Here is a 22,868-nt window from a genome sequence, read left to right on the forward strand (position 1 = left end):
GTAAGAAGCAGTCCAAAGGAGAAATGGGCAAAGGATATGAACAGACTTCACAGATTATGAAATATTGGTGGCTTTTCACATATAAACATATTCCACTTCATTCATGATGAGAGAAATGCAATTAGTACTAAAAGGTTAGACTATACACAATAAGCAACTGCTTACATATACACATAGAATATTCCATAAAGATTACATAAGAAATTGGTAACTCTGGGTGCACCAAAGAAGGGAACTAACTGGCTGAGGGACAAAAGTGGGGAACAAGAGCCTTTACTGAATAACTGTTCTGTTTTATAAAATGTTTTATCAGATGTACATCTTACCCATTCAAAAAGTAAATTTAAATTGCAACTATAACAGGTAACTTAAAAACAATAACAGATAATTCTCTTACTAGAAAAATTAATATATTAAAAATACTTTACCTTCCTGATTTTTCCAGTCGTAAAGTTCCATACTTCAATGAATCCGTCAACAGACCCAGTAACCAGATACTGACCATCTGGAGAAAATCGAGCACACTCCACATGTGATTTCTGACCAAACTGTTTCAAATGAAACAATGAAACAGATGCATTTTTATCTAGTGGCCTTAAAACAATTCCCATTTTAATCATTTGAGAGCTCAGCCCTAGCACAAAGTCATAGCTAGCCTATATTATGGAGTTTGGAAGGGTGTTTCTGTACCCAGACACAAAGAAATGCTAGATATATTCTCTCTAACCAGTTTAACATTGAAGTTCACCATTGAAACTAATTTGATATTTTTTTTAAATGACATTGGTATTTCCAAAGAAAAACAAAAAAAAAACTACTTTAGCAAGGGACTTAGAACAAATAATCCTGTTAACTCAAACAGTAAGTTTTTAGCAGAATCAGCCACTGTTAACATGATTTCACACTGATTTAATATGGCATATGTTCCTATTTTTTTTGAATCTGGGGGAAGAATTCATTTTTTTCAAAATAAACGGCTACTTTCCTACACTATTTTTTAAACAAATCTTTTATCCCTGTTTCTTTTCATGACCTTCATCTAATCAAGTGATAATGTGTGACTGACTAACTCCAGGAGAACTAATTAGAGCCAACAGAAATGCTTGGGAAATGTATCCGGAGCATTTATCAGCATTGATGCTTCCATTAACAGATGGAAACTACAGTACATTAGACAGATTCTCATCAGAGAAAAGCTCTATTATGAGTCTCATTTTAAATGCCCCACAAGGAAGTGTTTATAACAGAAAATCTTAGTCCAGCAGCGTAATTTAATGGATTTCTATTTGCTGCAAGGCTTTTGCCAAGGTAAATAAAAGTGCTGCTCAAAAATATCTTTACATGCAAGTCAGAACATATAATCCAGAAAAGACAAATTCACAATACTAAGCCAAAGATGTTATGAAATATTTTTAAATCTATAAACTCAATCAGAGCACAAATCCAAAATGAAATTGTAATAAGGAGATGGTGAAGTAGCAAATACAGTTGTAATTCTGGGAACTGCAACAATTATTTCATTATGCTTTTTACTAGAAAAGTCTCAGAAAGAAAGAAAAAAAAAAGGCAAAAAAACACCAAGAACCAGCCATCAAGATGATAAAATTATTTTCCTCAAACACCACTGAAGCCCACTTTCCAATCCATGCCTGGTCCTTTGCCAAACATATAGCAGGCAAAAACACAAATGTTGAACAGGAAAATTACATAAGAGAGTTCAGTTCTTAGTCCCAGGTTTAACCAAAGAGCTAAAGCATTTTTCCAAATGCAGGATTCCTGGGAGAAAGTCCGAGGGCAGATATGGGTCAATGTCCATGAATGTCTACTTGGTAATGCAGCTGAGGTGTGCCACTGCCAGGCCACAGGGGGACCTCAGTGGTCACCAGCAGCAATCATGAATGTTGTCAGAGCTGAAGAATGACTTCTACTCCCCAACCCAAGCTACTGGCACAGGGCCAGGCTGAGCAAGCATACGCTGAGTCCCCAACAAGTGATTACCAACTGGGGGGTCCAAGGATCCTACCTTAATATGCCTGCTCAACTGTGTAGGAAACTTTTCTTCTTCTACATCTTTGACAGCTGCTTTGCCTCTGAACAAATCTATGGTCATGCCAGGAGGAAGCAATCCTTGGTGCTGCTGCCACTTCAATGCCTATGAGAAAAGAAATCCATTTGGGTGCTTTTAAAACTTAGTCCTGATTGCTCAAAGCCTGAAAGGGTGAGGTTCACAGGAAGTGTGAGTCATCCACACCCACCATCTCCGGCCATCCAAACACAACATAGCCAGGGCTATTCTGTGTGTTCTAGGACCAGAGGTTGATCTCAAGGTGGAAGGGGATTCTCAGAGCCAATGCGTCCAAGTTTCTACAGCCATTTTCTTAATAGGTGTGACTCCTATTATAAATAAAATTTGAAAAACAAAAATTTCCCACAGTTCCCAACATCTAAACACAGCTACAATTAGCATTTCATATATTACTTTTTAGTATTTTCCCCCAACATGTTTATTTATATAGCTGTAGTTATACCTTATGTAAAATTTTATACCATGTTTTCACCTATCATTATATCATGCTATGACATAACCAACATAACTAACATTTTCTAACATTATATTTTCTACTAGTGGATGTTTCATAGCTTATTTAATATATTAATGGACATTTATATTGCTTCTAATTTTTGCACTCATCTAAATAATGCTGCAATGAATAGCCTTGGATGTAAGGCTTTTTCTATTATCAGGATATTCCCCACCCAGAATAGATTCCTAGAAAAGAAATTATTGAATTGAAAAAAGAACACAAATGGCTAAGGCTCTTTATACACACTACCAAAATGTTTTCCCCAAAAGACACAACTACAATAGCAATCACAACTGCATTATAAAGAATGGAAAAACCATGGACTTTGGGGACAGACGGTCCTAGTTTGCCAACTAAGCTATTAATGAATCCCTAATTCACCAACTAAAAGTCCAGAGAAAAGCCTAATTCCTAGAGTTGATGAAAGGATAAAACAATATATGTTACATAACACAGGGACAAGATCAGTGTTCATTCTCTTTTCCCTTTGTTACATCAACAAAACTCAATAATTTTGGATGTCATTTAAAAGCTCTAATGAGTGGAAAATTATGCCCTACTTTAGTAAATTCTCTGATTAGTCTGACCTTTCCTATTAATAAGTTTGTTAACAACATATACTTCTTCTGTTAGCTGTTTACTCACGTTCTTTGTTCACTTCTCTACTGTTGTCTCACATTTTTCTTATCAATTTGTAAGCTTTTTAATGTGATCAAGATATTGTATCTGTTCATGTTTCCCAAAATGCATTTTTTCCCCCAATCTACCTATTTATTTATTATAGCTTTTAAAGGTTTCATCTAAGTTAAATTCTCAAGTAATGAAATTTGTAGACCTTACCCTTGGTGTCGACTCCCTAATCACAGGAAGTCCTGTAATAGGAGGTCTGATATATTACTGCCTAAGTTGTTCTATTACTTATATATATTAATATATAATAATATATATATATATTACTGATATATTACTACCTAAGTTGTTCTAAGTTGAACTATGGACAGAGGTTCATGACATTGTACAGAACACAGGGATCAAGACCATCCCCATGGAAAAGAAATGCAAAAAAGGAAAATGGCTGTCTGAGGAGGCCTTACAAATAGCTGGGAAAAGAAGAGAAGCGAAAAACAAAGGAGAAAAGGAAAGATATTCCCATCTGAATCCAGAGTTCCAAAGAATAACAAGGAGAGATAAGAAAGCCTTCCTCAGTGATCAGTGCAAAGAGAAGAAAACAACAGATTGGGAAAGACTAGAGATCTCTTCAAGAAAATTAGAGATACCAAGGGAACATTTCATGCAAAGATGGGCTCGATAGAGGACAGAAATGGTATGCACCTAACAGAAGCAGAAGATATCAAGAAGACGTGGCAAGAATACACAGAAGAACTATACAAAAAAGATCTTCACAACCTAGATAATCACGATGGTGTCATCACTCACCTAGAGTCAGACATCCTGGAATGTGAAGTCAAGTGGGCCTTACAAAGCATCACTACAAACAAAGCTAGTGGAGGTGATGGAATTCCAGTTGAGCTATTTCAAATCCTCAAAGATGATGCTGTGAAAGTGCTGCACTCGATATGCCAGCAAATCTGGAAAACTCAGCAGTGGCCACAGGAGTGGAAAAGGTCAATTTTCATTCCAATCCCAAAGAAAGGCAATGCCAAAGAATGCTCAAACTACCACACAACTGCACTCATCTCACACGCTAGTAAAGTAATGCTAAAAATTCTCCAAGCCAGGCTTCAGTAATATGTGAACTGTGAACTTCCAGATGTTCAAGCTGGATTTAGAAAAGGCAGAGGAACCAGAGATCAAATTGCCAACATCCGCTGGATCATCGAAAAAGCAAGAGAGTTCCAGAAAAACATCTATTTATGCTTTATTGACTATGCCAAAGCCTTTGACTGTGTGGATCACAATAAACTGTGGAAAATTCTGAAAGAGATGGGAATATCAGACCACGTGACCTGCCTCTTGAGAAACCTGTATGCAGGTCAGGAAGCAACAGTTAGAACTGGTCATGGAACAACAGACTGGTTCCAAATAGGAAAAGGAGTACATCAAGGCTGTATATTGTCACCCTGCTTATTTAACTTATATGCAGACTACATCATGAGAAACGCTGGGCTGGAAGAAGCACAATCTGGAATCAAGACTGCCAGGAGAAATATCAATAACCTCAGATGACACACCCTTAAGGCAGAAAGTGAAGAACTAAAGAGCCTCTTGATGAAAGTGAAAGAGGAGACTGAAAAAGTTGGCTTAAAGCTCAACATTCAGAAAATTAAGATCATGGCACCTGGTCCCATCAATTTATGGGAAGTAGATGGGGAAACAGTGGAAACAGTGTCAGACTTTATTTTTGGGGGCTCCAAAATCACTGCTGATGGTGATTGCAGCCATGAAATTAAAAGATGCTTACTCTTTGGAAGGAAGGTTATGACCAACCTAGATAGCATATTTAAAAGCAGAGACATTACTTTGCCAACAAAGGTCCGTCTCGTTAATGCTATGGTTTTTCCAGTGGTCATGTATGGATGTGAGAGTTAGACTGTGAAGAAAGCTGAGCGCTGAAGAATTGATGCTTTTGAACTGTGGTGTTGGAGAAGACTCTTGAGAGTCCCTTGGACTGCAAGAAGATCCAACCAGTGCATCCTAAAGGAGATCAGTCCTGGGTGTTCATTGGAAGGACTGATGTTGAAGCTGAAACGCCAATACTTTGGCCAGCTCACGCCAAGAGTTGACTCACTGGAAAAGACCCTAATGCTGGGTAGGATTGGGGGCAGGAGGAGAAGGGGACGACAGAGGATGAGATGGTTGGATGGCATCACCGACTCGATGGACATGGGTTTGGGTAAACTCCGGGAGTTGGTGATGGACAGGGAGGCCTGGCGTGCTGCGATTCATGGGGTCGCAAAGAGTGGGACACGAATGAGTGACTGAACTGAACTTAAGTTGTTCTATATTCTTAAAATATATACCTGAAATTATGCTTCTAAAATATGAGAGAAGACTCTGATCTGACATTTCTCCCCTATTCTAATGTAGGTGCCCCAACACCACACGCTAAATAATTCTTCCTGTCCCTAGGTTCCGTGACAGTCTTATTACCATCTACTGAATTCTGATAAATAATAGGGCCAATTTCTTGCACTGCTGTTGCACTGGATGCTAACTACCAAAATGATTTAAACTACGAACCTATGTTAAATGCTTCACTATTTCTAGAGCTAGTATGTTTAACATTCTTCTTCCCAAAATTTCTTTGATGAATATACTTCTCTAAGTTTATACTTCCAGGTGAACACTAGAATTCTTTTGTGATCAGTTCTAAACCTATTGTGAACTGGGATCAATCGTTACTCTTATCCAGGAAAATCAATGTTTTATCATCTTCTCAGATTTATTTCTCCTGGAAGCTTTGAAAGGATTCTGCCTTTTTAAAAAATGGAAATATTTTTTTTCCCACAAAAGTTAGGGCTAGAATTTTTATATTGTATAAACAACAACTCTGTTTTCACTGAATATTTGAACTGGCTAGTACTGATATACAGAAAAGCAATCAACTTCTGTATATTTTATATCTGACAAATTTACTAAACTTTCAAATTAATTCTATGATCACTATAGTTGAAATATTTAATGTTTCTAAATACTGTTTTTTTCTTTTCAAAATCCATATTTTGCTTATTTTTCATATTTTACTGTAATGACCAGAGGACTTGACCTATTTCCAATCAATGGGTACTCTCTGCACTCTTTACCTTTAGTCTACAGCAGTTTCAAATCACTCCCATCTTTTAAAGGAAAAAAAAAAACCAACCCTCTCTTGCCCTCTGCTCTTCAGCTACTATGGCCCTCTCCCTTCTACATCACCCTCATCTCCTTCTTTTAACTACCAAGCTTCATAAGTCACCAATACTTGCTATCTTCACACCTCAGTTAATTTGCTTCTAACTTGCTATAACATAGCTTCTGTCCCCATCTTTCCACTGGAAGTGTATCTCAGATATCCCTATGACCAAAACTAGACTCCTTTGTGACCCTAATCTTCTCCGTGGTCTTGGCTGCTCTCAACTACAATAACCACTCATCTGCTTGAAACTCCTATTGCTTTTTCTAACCCTATTCTTCTTGGTTTCCCTTTTCATCTCTCTGGTTGTTCCCTTCTCTGTTTATCCTATTGACTTTAAGTGTTCCCTATGGCTTTCTTCTCAATTTTTTACTTTTCTTATTCTACCTGCTTTTCCTAGGTAGTCATATTTTCATATATGGCTTCAATTACCACTGCAATTTCCAAATCTATAGCCACAGCCAACACCTCAAAGTTGAAGTTCAGAGTCACAAATCCCAGTACATACACTGGACATCTCCACTTGTATGTCCCATAGGAACTTCAAAATTAGTACATCCCAAACTGATGGTCTGCTTCATCCAGTCTCTAATTCCATCCTAACAAACCTGTCCTTCTTTTTATATTCTCCACCAAGTCAGTGAAGCCAGAATCCTAAAAGGGCAACCTAGAATGAAAGCCTCACTCACTCCTCGAATCTAACCAATTAAATGTGGAGGACAACATGAGTTTATTTACACTCCTTCTAGAAACCTCACTGAAGTGACAATAATAAAGGAATAAAAAAGGTACATAACCCAAAAAGACACAGAAAATGAAAAAGTAACAGTAGAAGAAAAACGTTAAATTTAAGAAGCTGCAAAGAGAATGGACCAGCTTGGAAACCAAGAACAGATAAAAATGAAACCTGATTACACAAGGTGGGGATGAAGACGCCATAAGCAGTAAGCCAAACTACCCTGCAAATTCCAAAAAAGCTTAGGAATTGAAGGCACCACACACCCCCTCAATGACAAGGTGGGGCATATGGCAATGATAAAATCTGAATGAAGAGCAGTTAGCATCCAGGACCTATCTCAACCCTACGCATCAGGCAACTGCCTTGCCCAAGCCTCAAGAGAAGCTGCAGGGTTGATTTTCTGGAAAAGCTGAGACCCTGGGCTATGGAAAAAGGCAGAGCTGAGGGGCAGAGTGTAAGTAAGAAGCTACATGAAAACAGGGGGATTAAATGCAAGCTTGTATGCTGAACAGGGAGATTTCTCTAACCTCCAGCCCCAGGCAGCAAACTAGAGGACTACTCTTTGGAAAAGTCGATCAGTCCAAGAGAATATATCTACAGACACATGAGGACCTTCACTAAATCAATCTTATCAATTCTCAAATTCCACCTTCCATCCCTCCCCACACAGTTATCAGCTTTTCAGTGCTTCACTCTTAAATCTGAGGGAAGTTTTTTTTTTTAACACTGGCACCAAAACAAACAGGGAGAAAAAAAGGAACTCAAAGAAAGTAGGGACACAATAGGGAGGAAAACAGTTTTAAAACTTGAATAGAGACCCATTGTATAGCACAGGGAACTGTTTTAATATCTTCATCTTGTAATGATTATAGAAAAAAATCTAAAAATTATATATATTCAGCTATATATATGTATATATACATACATATATATAAATATATAGAGAGAGAATGAGAGAGAGCGGGAAACAGGGAGGGCAGGAGGGAAGGAGAGAAAAAGAAAACAGCATCACTTTGCCATAACCTGAAAATAACACATCAATGTAAATCAACTATACTTCGATTTAACACACCAAAAATAGAAACAATTCAGGAAAAAAGTAACTTGCACCATCACCCCTGTTTCCCTATTTTAAGGGACGCAATTTCTATGTGTAAGAACTAGAGACTGACTGAATAATGAACCAACTACCTTACCCATTATCCCATCCCCACCCCCTTCTTTAGTTTATGCATAATTGCTCAACAAAAAGCTGAGCACTGCCCTTGCTCCATACAGTTTTGGAGCTAGGCATGAAATTTAGCCTACTATATTAATGGTGGAAGAGTATGGGGCACGAGATCAAATTATACCATTCCCAACAGTGATAACTTTCTTTAAAATATCACCCAAGGGCCTTCTTAACACATTCCCACCCATCAACAGAAAACTGGATTAAAGATTTACTGAGCATGGCCTGGCCCATCAGAACAAGACCCAGTTTCCCCCTCAGTCTCTCCCATCAGGAAGCTTCCATAAGCCTCTTATCCTTCTCCATAAGAGGGCAGACAGACTGAAAATCACAATCACAGAAAACTAACCAATCTGATCACATGGACCACAGGCTTGTCTAACTCAATGAAACTATGAGCCATGCCATGTAGGGCCACCCAAGATGGACGGGTATGGTGGACAGTTCTGACAAAACGTGGTCCACTGGAGAAGGGAATGGCAAACTACTTCAGTATTCTCACCTTGAGAACCCCATGAACAGTATGAAAAGGCAAAAAGATAGGACACTGAAAGATGAACTCCCCAGGTCGGTAGGTGTCCAATATGCTACTGGAGATCAGTGGAGAAATAACTCCAGAAAGAATGAAGAGACGAAGCCAAAGCAAAAACAACACCCAGTTGTGGATGTGACTGATAATGGAAGTAAAGTTCGATGCTGTAAAAAGCAATATTGCATAGGAACCTGGAATGTTAGGTCCATGAATCAAGGCAAATTGGAAGTGGTCAAACAGGAGATGGCAAGAGTGAACGTCAACATTTTAGGAATCAGTGAACTAAAATGGACTGGAATGGGTGAATTTAACTCAGATGACCATTTTATCTACTACTGTGGGCAGGAATCCCTTAGAAGAAATGGAGCAGCCATCATAGTTAACAAAAGAAATACAGTACTTGGATGCAATCTCAAAAACGACAGAATGATCTGTTTGTTTCCAAGGCAAACCATTCAATATCACAGTAATCCAAGTCTATGCTCCGACCAGTAATGCTGAAGAAGCTGAAGTTCAACGGTTCTGTGAAGACCTATAAGACCTTGTAGAACTAACACCCAAAAATGATGTCCTTTTCATTATAGGGAACTGGAATGCAAAAGTAGGAAGTCAAGAAATACCTGGAGTAACAGGCAAATTTGGCCTTGAAGTACAGAATGAAGCAGGGCAAAGGCTATTAGAGTTTTGCCAAGAGAACGCACTGGTCACAGCAAACACCCTCTTCCAACAACATGACAGAAGACTCTACACATGGACATCACCAGATGGTCAATACTGAAATCAGATTGATTATATTATTTGCAGCCAAAGATGGAGAAGCTCCAAACAGTCAGCAAAAACAAGACTGGGAGCTGACTGTGCCTCAGTTCATGAACTCCTTATTGCCAAATTCAGACTGAAATTGAAGAAAATAGGGAAAATCACCAGACCATTCAGGTATGACCTAAATCAAATCCCTTACGATTATACATTGGAAGTGACAAATAGATTCAAGGGATTAGATCTGATAGAGTGCCTGATGAACTATGGATGGAGGTTCGTGACATTATACAGGAGGCACGGATCAAGACCATCCCCAAGAAAAAGAAATGCAAAAAGGCAAAATGGTTGTCTGAGGAGGCCTTACAAATAGCTGTGAAAAGAAGAGAAGCAAAAGGTAAAGGAGAACAGGAAAGATATACCCATTTGAATGCAGAGTTCCAAAGTATAGCAAGGAGAGATAAGAAAGCCTTCCTCAGTGATCAATGAAAAGAAATAGAGGAAAACAACAGAATGGGAAAGACTAGAGAGCTCTTCAAGAAAATTAGAGACACCAAGGGAACATTTCATGCAAAAATGGGCACAATTAAGGACAGAAATGGTATGCACCTAACAGAAGTAGAAGATATTAAGAAGAGGTGGTAAGAATACACAGAAGAACTAAACAAAAACGATCTTCACGACCCAGATAATCACGATGGCAGGATCACTCACCTAGAACCAGACATCCTGGGATGTGAAGTCAAGTGGGCCTTAGGAAACATCACTACTAATAAAGCTAGTAGAGGTGATGGAATTCCAGCTGAGCTATTTCAAATCCTAAAAGTTGATGCTGTGAAAAGTGCGGCACTCAATATGCCAGCATATTTGGAAAACTCAGCAGTGGCCACAGGAGTGGAAAAGGTCAGTTTTCATTCCAATCCCAAAGAAAGGCAATGCCAAAGAATGCTCAAACTACTGCATAATTGCACTCATGTCACACGCTAGTAAAGTGAAAGTGAAGCCGCTCAGTCGTGTCCGACTCTTTGCGACCCCATGGACTGTAGCCTGCCACGCTCCTCCATCCATGGGAATTTCCAGGCAAGAGTACAGGAGTGGGTTGCCATTTCCTTCTCCAGAGGATCTTCCCGACCCAGGGATCGAACCCAGGTCTCCCGCATTGTAGACAGACGCTTTACCGTCTGAGCCACCAGGGAAGTCACACGCTAGTAAAGCAATGCTCAAAATTCTCCAAGTCAGGCTTTGACAGTGCATGAACCATGAACTTCCAGATGTTCAAGCTGGATTTAGAAAAGGCAGAGGAACCAGAGATCAAACTGCCAACATCCGCTGGATCATCAAACAGCAGGAGAGTTCCAGAAAAACATCTATTTCTGCTTTATTGACCATGCCAAAGCCTTTGACTGTGTGGATCACAACAAACTGTGGAAAATTCTGAAAGAGATGGGAATACCAGACCACCTGACCTGCCTCTTGAGAAATCTGTATGCAGGTCAGTAAGCAACAGTTAGAACTGGACATGGAAAAACAGACTGGTTCCAAATAGGAAAAGGAGTACGTCAAGGCTGTATATTGTCACCCTGCTTATTTTAACTTATATGCAGGGTACATCATGAGAAACGCTGGGCTGGATGAAGCACAAGCTGGAATCAAGACTGCCAGGAGAAATATCAATAACCTCAGATATGCAGATGACACCACCTTTATGGCAGAAAGTGAAGAAGAACTAAAGAGCCTCTTGATGAAAGTGAAAGAGGAGAGTGAAAAAGTTGGCTTAAAACTCAACGTTCAGAAAACTAAGATCATGGCATCCGGTCCCATCACCTCATGGCAAATATATGGGCAACAATGGAAACAGTGACAGACTTTATTTAAATCACTGCAGATGGTGACTGTAGCCATGAAATTAAAAGATGCTTGCTCCTTGGAAAAAAAGTCTAATCAACCCAGACAGCATATTAAAAAGCAGAGTCATTACTTTGCCAACAAAGGTCCATCTAGTCAAAGCTACGGTTTTTCCAGTAGTCATGTATGGATGTGAGGACTGGACTATAAAGAAAGCTGAGCACCAAAGAATTGATGCTTTTGAACTGTGGTGCTGGAGATACCTGCGAGTCCCTAGGACTGCAAGGAAATCCAACCAGTCCATCCTAAAGGAAAGCAACCCTGAATATTCATTGGAAGGACCAATCCTGAAGCTGAAACTCCAATACTTTGGCTACCTGATGCGAAGAACTGACGTTTTTGAAAAGACCCTGATGCTGGGAAAGATTGAGGGCGGGAGGAGAAGGGGATGATAGAGGATGAGACGGTTGGATGGCATCACCAACTCAATGGACATGAGTTTGAGTAAACTCCAGGAGTTGGTGATGGACAGGAAGGCCTGGCGTGCTGCAGACCATGGCGTCACAAAGAGTCGGACACGACTGAGCGACTGAACTGAACTGAACACTCTCCCTTGGCAAACATCTGCAATCTGTCTATGTACTTATCATCCTCCACCTCTCTTTATCTCCTCTAAGTTTCTTAATTTATCCTAATAGTTGCTGGGCTTCCCTGGTGGCTCAGACGGTAAAGAATCTGCCTGTAATGCAGGAGACCTGGGTCCGATCCCTGGGTTGGGAAGATATCCTGGAGGAGGGCACGGCAACCCACTCCAGTATTCTTGCCTGGAGAATCTCATAGACAGAGGATCCTGGCGGGCTAGTCCATGGGGTCAGAAAGAGTTGGACACAACTGAGCGACTAAGCACAGTAGTCCTTACTTTCTATCATACTATAATTTGCTAAATGCTGTTTACTATTTAGTGTCCATCTTTGCTACAAGAATATAAACTCAAAAAAAAAAAAAAAAAAAAAGAATATAAACTCCTCCAAGAAATACATCTTTATTTCATGGATATATCACAAGTATCTAAACAATGCCTGGCACATATCAGGTGCTTAATACTTGTAGAATGAATGTATACATGGCCTCTCCTGATATTATCTTCTGTAGAGATTCTAAATGTGACTACCTCGTAACTATAGTAAAAAAAAGTTTTTTTCTAAGACCTTAACATTAAAAATATTTCATGTATACATTAAAAAAGATGCACAAATTCTGTGAAACAAAACAATGTGTTAACATGCACATGTAAACTCTGGGTGGTAGGACTCCATGACTTTTCTTATATTTCAGAATAAACAATTAAAACCTTCAAAAAAAAAAAAGAGGTAAGAGACATTGCTTACACAAGCAAACTCTCAAATATTTACCTGTGTACCCTTTCATCAGAAGTACTCCATTAAAACGAGGTTTTAAACTATGAGAAGGAAAACATGTATCTGAAAAATATGACCCAGAACTCTCAGTATGAAGATGAAAGAACTCCCAGTACCATCACTGTGCAGAAAACCATGAGAACAAGAGAGAAGGGCCTCAGGGAAAATATCAGCAAGTAGGGGGAAAGGAAGAATTTTTACACTAATTGGAACGATACAGGATGAAGAAGCAAAAGTTACACAGAAAACTAGGCAAAAGAAAGAAATTAAGCAATTACTGTAAAGAATCATCAAAATTACATAAGAAATTAAATAGTTATTTTTTGTCTATGAGCAATATTGATGTAAAGATAATGTAAACATTGAAATGATTTAACCAAAAGTTGTGATATAACTATACTGAAAATCCAGAGAAAGAAGAATGTGTGCATGTTGTGGGGAACAGGTAAGAGAGAAATCATCTTCCACTAAAGTCAACAGTTAATGTTTAAACCTTTTTCTAAAAAAAAAAATCAAAATATGACATTATAAGCATGATATTCAGCTACAAAGGTAAATGCCAAGAGTTAAAAATGGCTGTGGGAAGTAAGAAGGTGGAAAAGGGCAGATGGAACTATTTTCTCACTAAAAGCCCTGAGAAGTCAAAGTGTCAGTGACTCAGTCATATCCGACTCTTTGCGACCCCATAAACTGTGGCCCGCCATATTCTTTACCATCTGAGCCCCCAAGGAAGCTCTAAAAGCCCTGAGGTACTACTTAAATTATGCACATCTATCAAGTAAAAAGGCAGCTTATTTTTGAATTTCAGAAACACTGTAAGCCTGTAACAGTAGCTTTTTGGCCCCTTTCAAAATGCAGATTTAGTGTAAAAAGGCTATTTACATCTCTATTAATGACTTGTAACTCTGCTATTTATATAACATCATCACTCTAGATAGCTTTATAAATAATGACAATGCTAATACTACTACTACTGCTTAAAAAAATAAAAAAGAAACACCACTGGCAGCTACCATTTACTGTGTATTTAACAATGTGCCAGTCAATATACAATTGCTTTAAGTACATTTTATCTCATTTAATCCTTAGTACAACACCACGATGAGTAAATGGGATCAAAAAAGTTAGGCAATGTGTCCAATATCGCATAGCTGGTAAGTGAGAGCTCAGATTCTAACTATGGCAAATATTTGTTCCAGTTTGTTTCAGTGTTCTGACACGATGATCAACAATGTCCTCAAGACAGGACAATAAATTTTATTGTTACTCTAAATCTGTCTCCAGAGTGTATGCCCTTAACCACTAATCTTAACTACCACTCCCAGGAAAGACGAACGTGGCATGGCACAGCTGTCGGTACAAGCAGTTCTATAGGTAGTTTCCAGTTCTTAGGTTAATTTCTTTAGCTCATACATAGAGTTTATACACAAGAAACATTACCAGGAGTTCACAGAAATTTCAGTTCCGAAGACTTTAATTACCTGACCCAGCAATGCCATGAGACGAGATGGAGGCACCACGCTGACTTCCCCAGCTAAGGCCTGGGCAATGGCTGCTCTTCTCTTCTCTTTGCTACTTCCATCGGGGTATGCCTGAAAAAGGAGAGGGGAGTAGCATCATTTCCAAGAAATGGAAAAAGATATAAATGTGCTTATTTTTAAAAAATAACAACAGTAATGAAGCAGAAACATTCAGAAAGCAAAAGATAAAAAGAAACTATCCAGTTAAAACAGAGGATTAATCAAATCAATTAGTTTTTTAAAATCATGTCTCAATTCTACCCACTTGCATTTCAAAAGTATGAGCTAAGACAGAACTGAGGTCAGCCAATCCACACTGTTATTTCTGAAAAGAGCCTCATAATAATAAATAATAAATATGTCAAAGAGTCTCATAATAATAAATATATGTCAATAATAATAAACTATGTCAAAGCCAGAGTTGTTTTTCCAGTTTTTGAAAAATCTGCAGAGCCAAGGATTCTTTTATATTCTTTAGTAATTTCTTTCAGTCAAATGACTCCCAGCCCAAAAGTTCTTTAACAACTCTAACTTAAATTCTGTCCTGGCAATCTAAACTCCTTCCTTTATCCTCATGGTTTCCTTGAGTTTACTACAACTTCCCATTACTCAGGGCCTATTAAATTCTTTTTCCTCCTATTTAGACAAGCTTCTGGTAAAAGGCTGGCTGAGAAAGAATGAAACTATATCTAAGGGTTCTGAGGAATAAAAGAGTATCAATCATAATGGTCTACCAGTAGCATAAGCAGCTGAGAAGCAGAAACACAAGCTTTTATGAAATAAAAGAACTGAAAGGAAACCGCAGTTATTAAGAGTTAAGGACACAAACGCACAGTGAACATACCAACAGTAGACCAGTGCTTCTGGGTAGGTACTTAGGCTAATAATGGAAATAACACCAAAATAACCTTTCTGCTTTTTTACTAATGAATCCTATATGATGGGGTGTGTGCAGAAGAGAAGTCCCACAAGTACTCAGAAAATTGAACAAGACTACCCACTTTAACATATGCAAATTTCAACCAATGTAAATAAACAAAAAAGTATCATTGTAAAAATTAAATCAAAATTATAAGTATCCAATAACATGTTTAAAGAAAGATCACATTATTTCACATTTTCAAAGTAAACAGCAGTTTCTTTTCATTATCGGTCTTACCTCTCGAGGATCGAAATAAGACCTGGCCAAGAGGTTTTCCAGATGAATATACCGCTCTGGCTGTGTTTGTTTTAACATGATCATGGGGTCAGTCTGTCTCAGAAGAGATCTGGCAGCACCCAATTCACGGAGCTCTATCAATTCCAAAACAACCTGTAAAATTGAAAGAAAGTGGCGGTTTCAATGCATTCTCTTAGCTCATTTTCTTTTTCAGTACAATTTCTGACACAAAAATGGTCTGCCAAAGTGATTTCTAAGTCACAAACCAGGAAATGCCCCTTTCCCTTTCCATAGGCAATTTCATGCAGACAACTACAGTAGTTATACAATAATAACTTCCATCCTTCATTTTATCTACCAATCTCCCTGCCTCTCAGGTCTCTTATTCCAAATGTAAGATACTAAAGAAAACTAAAGATGGAAATATATCCATGGGCTCCAGAGCAACTGTACTTCAGTTACCAAAATTGTCTTTAAGGAATTACTAAACCCACATGGATTGTAAAGAAACAAACTCATTTCCCCATTTTTACTTCAAATCACACAACATTCTTATTTCCAGAAAGTCCACTCAGCCCTGTTGTACTTAAGTAATTAACTTAAGTAATTTTATGATCTATGTACTGGTTTCCTGGCGTAGAGCTTCTAAAAACCTTGGAATCTCCCCACTGATAAATACCCTTGTTGTTCATGAACACTCTGCATCACACCTAGTTAGCGCTACAGAGATGGCTCAGGATAGGGGCTGGTTACCACTAGGACTAACCACATGATTTGAGGGTTTTTGATGCTTTGAACCAGCCCAACCCCAAAGAGAGTCAAAGAGCTGGAGGTTGAATGAAAAGTTATGGAGCTTCCTTGTTGATGAATACTTCAACGCCAGGCGACAGACTAACCCTAACTCCATAGGGAGAAGGCACTGGAAACTCTGGTTCAGTACCCTCCCAAACCTTACCCTAGTCTCTCTATTTGGCTGGTACTGATCTCTTCCCCTGATAATAAAACTGCCATCATCACTATGTCACTTTTCTGAATTCTGCGTCATTCTACTGAAATATCAATTCTGAGTGGGTCATGAGGATCCTTAAATTTGTGGCCAGTTGGTCAGAAGCGTGGGTAGCCCAAGACATCAAAGTATTGCTGGTGTGTGAAATAAAGACAGTCCTATAGAGGACTGAGCCCTTAACTTATGGGGTCTACACCAACAAGTTAGTGGTTGGTTAGTGGTGGTTAACGGTGGTTAGTGTCAGAACTAAACTGCAGTACACTATTTGGTGTACAAACGGTTGATGTTAGAATAGATCATTTAATGGTTACTTGAGAAATAATACAAATTTGGGGAAATCTTAGCTTTTCCAAGAAGAGATAAAAATACGGAGTAGTGGGGACTTCCCTGTTGGTCCAGTGGCTGAGATTCCACGCTCCCAATGCAGGGGGCCCTGGTTCGATCCCTGGTCAAGGAACTAGATCCCGCATGCCGCAACTAAGACTCAGTGCAGCCAAATAAACAAATAATAAATAAAACAAACATTAAAAAAAAATACAGAGTAGCACTCAAGCTTCAAAAGTAAATTTTAAAGGCTGTGACAGCCCTATAACACTTGCAGAAATGCTTATGGATGCTCTCTGGTCAGGGAGGCCCACAATAAACCCAGGTCCAGGAATCAGCATCATCCCCACTCTTACCTGTTCATAGAGGTCAATGAGGGTTTTGTCTGGCAATTTCAGAGACTGTATAGCCTGTAAAACAGTATCCCAATGGCCACTATTAATGTCAGCCACAAAACTCTCAATGCTGTCCACCGTATTCAGAGATACAGTCGTCTCTTCCTGCAAGGTGGCTAGCGCCCGATGTAGACTGTTCTCCTTGAGGTACTGCATAATGAGCCGGATCACACTGAAAGAAGCAAGCAAGTCATTCAGCTCAGGGATCTGAGATGCCACAAAGTTGCCACAAAACTAGGCCCAGTTTATTTTTCTCTGCAGTCATCCTCCTTTCACTACCTGCTTTCCATTTCTTTATCATATGAGTAAAACCTTCCCCCCCCCCCACATCATAGAACCTGAGTTACAGAAGACCCTGGGGATCATCCAGTTCCTACTTCAAACTCGTAAATAGAACTGGGGTTCAGTGAGGGGAAATAGCTTGTCCCGTGTCTCACGTTAGAAAGCAAGATAGTACCAAGAAGACCCTCATACCTGCAAGTTCAGAGATCTTTTTATTATGTCAAGTTTCTTGTTAATTCATATGATTCCACTGTTGCACACTTTAGAAAAATATTTTAAACCTAGTCTAGTCACTAACACAGAATACTCTAAATGACTGGATGGTTTGGTCCATTTTTAAATGAAGCAAAAAAAAATGAATTGAGACCTTTTTTAATAGGGATTTGTTGAACACAAATAAGGAGAGCTATATTAGATGTAAACTCAAAACAAAGTTATGTGTCCTCACAAAAATAACACCTACCCACTGCCATTATTACCAAAATTTCAGGACAAGTGAAATAAAAACATGTGGACACACTTTCCCAAGGGAAAGAGGACACAATCTCCAAATACTGAGAGAACAAGCAACAATTTTCAGCATGTGACAGAAAACTTACAAGTCATTTATAGTTAAATATATACAATTAAAACTTTTTGATCTTTGGCTTAGTATTAAAGAGTCTGGTGAATAATTTTTCATATAGACAGTAAAAGTTCATGTACATTGCTGTACTACACTGTTATTCTCTTGCCTTACATACAGCTTACATAAGTACACATATGGCCCATGCATATTTCTCCTGGACAGCACGAGTATCAGGGGTCACACTGTCCAGATTGGAAGAGATTTCAGAATGGAATTTAGTCTATTCTCTTTGCCGGGAGAGAAATAATAATCAAAAAACAATGACCAATGTTTACTTGACCAGTGTTCACAATATATCAGGTACTGTTTTAAGCATTTTGGACTCAGTTACTCCTCAAAACAACCCTATGAGGATGGCATTTACTCTTATGTCCATTTTACAGATGAAGATTTGGCCAGGAAACAGAGCTAAGTGGAAAAAGGAAGATTCAAACTGGCAGCGTGGCATGTGAGCACATTTTGTTGTTGTTCAGTCACTCAGTCATGTCTGACTCTTTGCGAACCCGTAGACTGCAGCACGCCAGGCTTCCCTTTCACTTTCTCCTGGAGCTTGCTCAAACTCATGCCCATTGAGTCAGTGATGCCATCCAACCACCTCGTCCTCTCTCATCCCTTTCACCTCCTGCCTTCAATCTTTCTCAGCACCCAGGTCTTTTCTAATGAGTTGGCTCTTCGCAACAGGTGGCCAAAGTATTGGATCTTCAGCATCAGTCCTTCTAATAGCCCGGATAGGAAAGCAAACCCCCTCTTCTTAAAAATAGTTCTTGCAGAAGGGAACTGAATACTGCTACTCATAGTAGTCTTTTCTCTCATGGGCCCGTTAAGAGACCCCAGCTTGGATCCCTGCTGTTCCAGCACCACACTGTCTCCCACAGCATACTTCTATTTACACTCCCCAAGTGAGACACCATGCTTGCAAAGAACTCATATTTGCTAGAGCCAAAATCAAATTCACTTTCTTCTTTGTGTAATACATAAGAGTTTAAAGTTTTGGAGATAGATTGGGATTTGAATCAGAGCTCTGTACTTACTGTGACTTTGAACAAGTCAGTTAACGTCTCTTTGCCTATTTCCTCATCTGTTAAGAAAAATACCTACTCTGTAGGGTATACAGATCAGTCTATAGGGCTGATCAAAGAGAAGATGATACTGCTTACAGTGTGACTAGCAAAGAAAATACTTAATAAACACAGGATTATTGGTAATAAAAAACATGCAACAGCTCAGGGCTGGGAGAATGATCTGTTCTCACTTTTGATTCAGGGTCTAAAGCATGGAATCCTTTCCAACTCCTGCCCTGACCTAGTTGTCTTCATCGCCAGCACTCTCTATCACCCTTCTTTGTTTTACTTTTCTCCACAACACTTACCACCATCTGTAAGCCTATTTTACTTACTGCTTTTCCCTGCTGTTTTCCTTCCTCTTTCTATAAGGGCAAGGACTTTGGTCTGCTTCATTCACTACCATATTCCCAGGGTCTACAGCAGGTACACAGTAGACTTCAATATTTCCTGAATGAATACACCTCCCTTCCTCCTATGGCAGATCTTGAGGACATGTCCTCTCCCTTACACTCATGATGCAAATGTTAAGTCTGCCGATATAATTATTCAACGTTGGCAAGAACAAGCAGAGGATGGAGTCCTGGAGAAGTTCACTAAAGACTTTCTTCAGTCACTCATTAGCACCCCTCTCCCCCAAATCTATCATTTTCCTGGCCCAATTTCCACATTCTGTCCCGCCCTTGAGGCTACACAAAGCTCAAGAGCCAACCAAAATTCAGCGCCACACGGAACCTGATAAAACAACTAGTCGTTCTTTCATTCCAAAGACAATTATTGAGCCTCTAGGGTGTACAAGGAACTGAGATTGTGATGAAAAGCAGCCCCTAGGCGCCGACATAGGCTAGAAGGGTGGGCAAATGGTGATAATACCGGATTAGGAGCTAGGCAGAAGAAAGCAAAGGGTCGTGTGAGCTCAGGGGAGGAAACAAGCCACCGTGCTCAATGCGGGCAGGAAGAGAGGGAAGGCTAAGAGTGCAGCCCCCTTGTGTAGATGAGACCGGAGTCCTGACTGGATGGCTAATCTGCTCAGTCTCAGGGCGCATCAGGAGTCGGCGAGGGCTAGAACTCAGGTTTTGCAGGCAAAACCGAGCCCTGCGCCCCCTTCCACCAGGCTTTAGGCTAGGCTTTCCGTTCGCTTCTTTCTTGTGGGCCCGCCCCTGAAGCAGTCGGATCCCAGAAGCTTCTTTGTGGGGAAGCAAATACCCCTCCACTCTCCAACCTCTCGGACGCCTCCCTCGAACAGCTTCCACCCCTCAACTCATCGACTCCCGGCGCGGCCACTTCGCGAACATCCGACACCACGAGACTCACTCTGAGGACTCGATTTCGATCGACATAGCGTTATCTTTCCGGGCGCAGGCCCAACTCCACTCTCAGGCCCAGTCGCGCAACGCACTAACGACACCTCCGGCGACCCATGTACGTCACTTCCGCTCGACGTCGACGCCCGCTCTGGAGGCGGTGTGTACGGAAGAGGGGCGAGGACTATGTGCGGGGTGGGGCTTGCAGGCGGGGCTGTGCGGGGCTGAGTTTCTAGCGCCTTTCAGAAGTCTGAACCTAAGCGCCTGGTCCAGAGAATTCTCCATTCTCCCTAAAGAAAGAGCTGTTCTTAAAGGACTGGTTTTTAAATGTTGCCTTTTAAATTTTTAGGTAGTTTAGATTTAAAGATAGGGCTGACAGACATAGAGAACAGACTTGTGGACACAGTGGGGGAAGGAGAGGGTGGGATTAATTGAGAGTACAGTAGAATCATATATATTATCATAAACAAAATAGGTAGCTAGTGGGAATTTGCTGTATGAGTCAGGGAGCTCAACCTAGTGCTCTGTGACAACCTAGATGGGTGGGATGGGGTGGGAAATGGGAGGCAGATTCAAGAGGGAGGGAGCATATGTATGAGTTCAGTTCAGTTCATTTCAGTTGCTCAGTCCTATCCGACTCTTTGCAACCCCATGGACTGCTGCACGCCAGGCTTCCTTGTACATCACCAATTCCCGGAGCTTGCTCAAACTCATATCCATCGAGTTGGTGATACCATCCAACCTCTGTCGTCCCCTTCTCTGCCTTCAGTCTTTCCCAGCATCAAGGTCTTCTCTAGTGAGTCAGTTCTTCACAACAGGTGGCCAAAGTATTGGAGCTTCAGCTTCAGCATCAGTCCTTCCAATGAATATTCAGAACTGATTTCTTCTAGGATTGACTGGTTTGATCTACTTGCAGTCCAAGGGACTCTCAAGAGTCTTCTCCAACACCACAGTTCAAAAGCATTAATTCTTCAGCACTCAGCTTTCTTTATGGTACAACTATCACATCTGTACATGACTACTGGAAAAACCATAGCCTTTTCTAGACAGACTTTGTCAGCAAAGTAATATCTCTGCTTTTTAATATGCTGTCTAGGTTTGTGATAGCTTTTCTTCCAAGGAGCAAGCATCTTTTAATTTAATGGCTGCAGTCAACATCTGCAGTGATTTTGGAGCCCAAGAAAATAAAGTCTGTCACTGTTTCCATTGTTTCCCCATGTATTTGTCTTGAAGTGATGGGACTGGATACCATGATCTTAGTTTTTCGAATGTTGAGTTTTAAGCCAGCTTTTTCACTCTCCTCTTTCACTCTCATCAAGAGGATCTTTAGTTCTTCTTCACTTTCTGCCATAAAGGTGGTGTCATGTGCATATCTGAGGTTATTGATATTTCTCCTGGCAATCTTGATTCCAGCTTGTGCTTCATCCAGCCCAGCATTTCTCATAATGTACTCTGCATATAAGTTAAAATAAGCAGGGTGACAATATACATCCTGGACATTCTCCTTTTCCTGTTTGGAACCAGTCTGTTGTTCCATGTCCAGTTCTAACTGTTGTTTACTGACCTGCATACAGATTTCTCAAGAGGCAGGTCAGGTGGTCTGGTATTCCCATCTCTTTCAGAATTTTCCAGTTTACTGTGATCCACACAGTCAAAGGCTTTGGCATGGTCAATAAAGCAGAAGTAGATGTTTTTCTGGAACTCTCTTGCTTTTCAATGATCCAATGGATGTTGGCAATTTGATCTCTGGTTCCTCTGCCTTTTCTAAATCCAGCTTGAACATCTGGAAGTTCACGGTTTATGTACTGTTGAAGCCTATCTTGGAGGATTTTGAGCATTACTTTACTAGCGTGTGAGATGAGTGCTATCGTGCAGTAGTTTGAACATTCTTCGGCATTGCCCTTCTTTGGAATTGGAATGAAAACTGACCTTTTCCAGTCCTGTGGCTACTGCTGAGTTTTCCAAATTTGCTGGCATATTGAGTGCAGCACTTTCATGGCATCAACTTTTAGGATCTGAAATAGCTCAACTGGAATTCCTGTGTATACCTATGGAATTCATATGTGTACCTATGGCTGATTCATGTTCATGTATGACAGAAACCAACACAATGTTGTAAAGTAATTATCCTCCAATTAAAACTAAATAAATTAATAAAAGATAGGGCTGATTAATACATTGCAAACCATGCAATATTTGCAGGAAAAGTTTATTGCGTTTAAATACA

At 39.9% G+C, this 22,868-nt stretch overlaps 1 protein-coding gene across 2 annotated transcripts in view; it reads right to left on the reverse strand.

The window, feature by feature from the left end:
• The window catches only part of SMU1 (SMU1 DNA replication regulator and spliceosomal factor), a 34,444-nt gene extending 13,731 nt beyond the window's left edge, over window positions 1–20,713 (reverse strand). For both annotated transcript variants that reach the window (XM_081518416.1, XM_081518425.1), the window contains exons 1-6: window positions 20,652–20,713; window positions 17,328–17,538; window positions 15,642–15,794; window positions 14,444–14,554; window positions 2,024–2,152; window positions 429–548 (exon numbers count right to left, since the gene is read on the reverse strand). In XM_081518416.1, the coding sequence (XP_081374542.1) occupies window positions 429–548; window positions 2,024–2,152; window positions 14,444–14,554; window positions 15,642–15,794; window positions 17,328–17,538; window positions 20,652–20,677 (750 nt within the window). In that variant the 5' untranslated portion in view covers window positions 20,678–20,713. The remainder of the gene's footprint in view (window positions 1–428; window positions 549–2,023; window positions 2,153–14,443; window positions 14,555–15,641; window positions 15,795–17,327; window positions 17,539–20,651) is intronic.
• Window positions 20,714–22,868: the final 2,155 nt, after the last annotated feature.

This window comes from Giraffa tippelskirchi, chromosome 1, assembly GCF_054371585.1.
Source record: "Giraffa tippelskirchi isolate mGirTip1 chromosome 1, T2T-mGirTip1v1.2.pri, whole genome shotgun sequence".
NCBI lineage: Eukaryota > Metazoa > Chordata > Mammalia > Artiodactyla > Giraffidae > Giraffa > Giraffa tippelskirchi.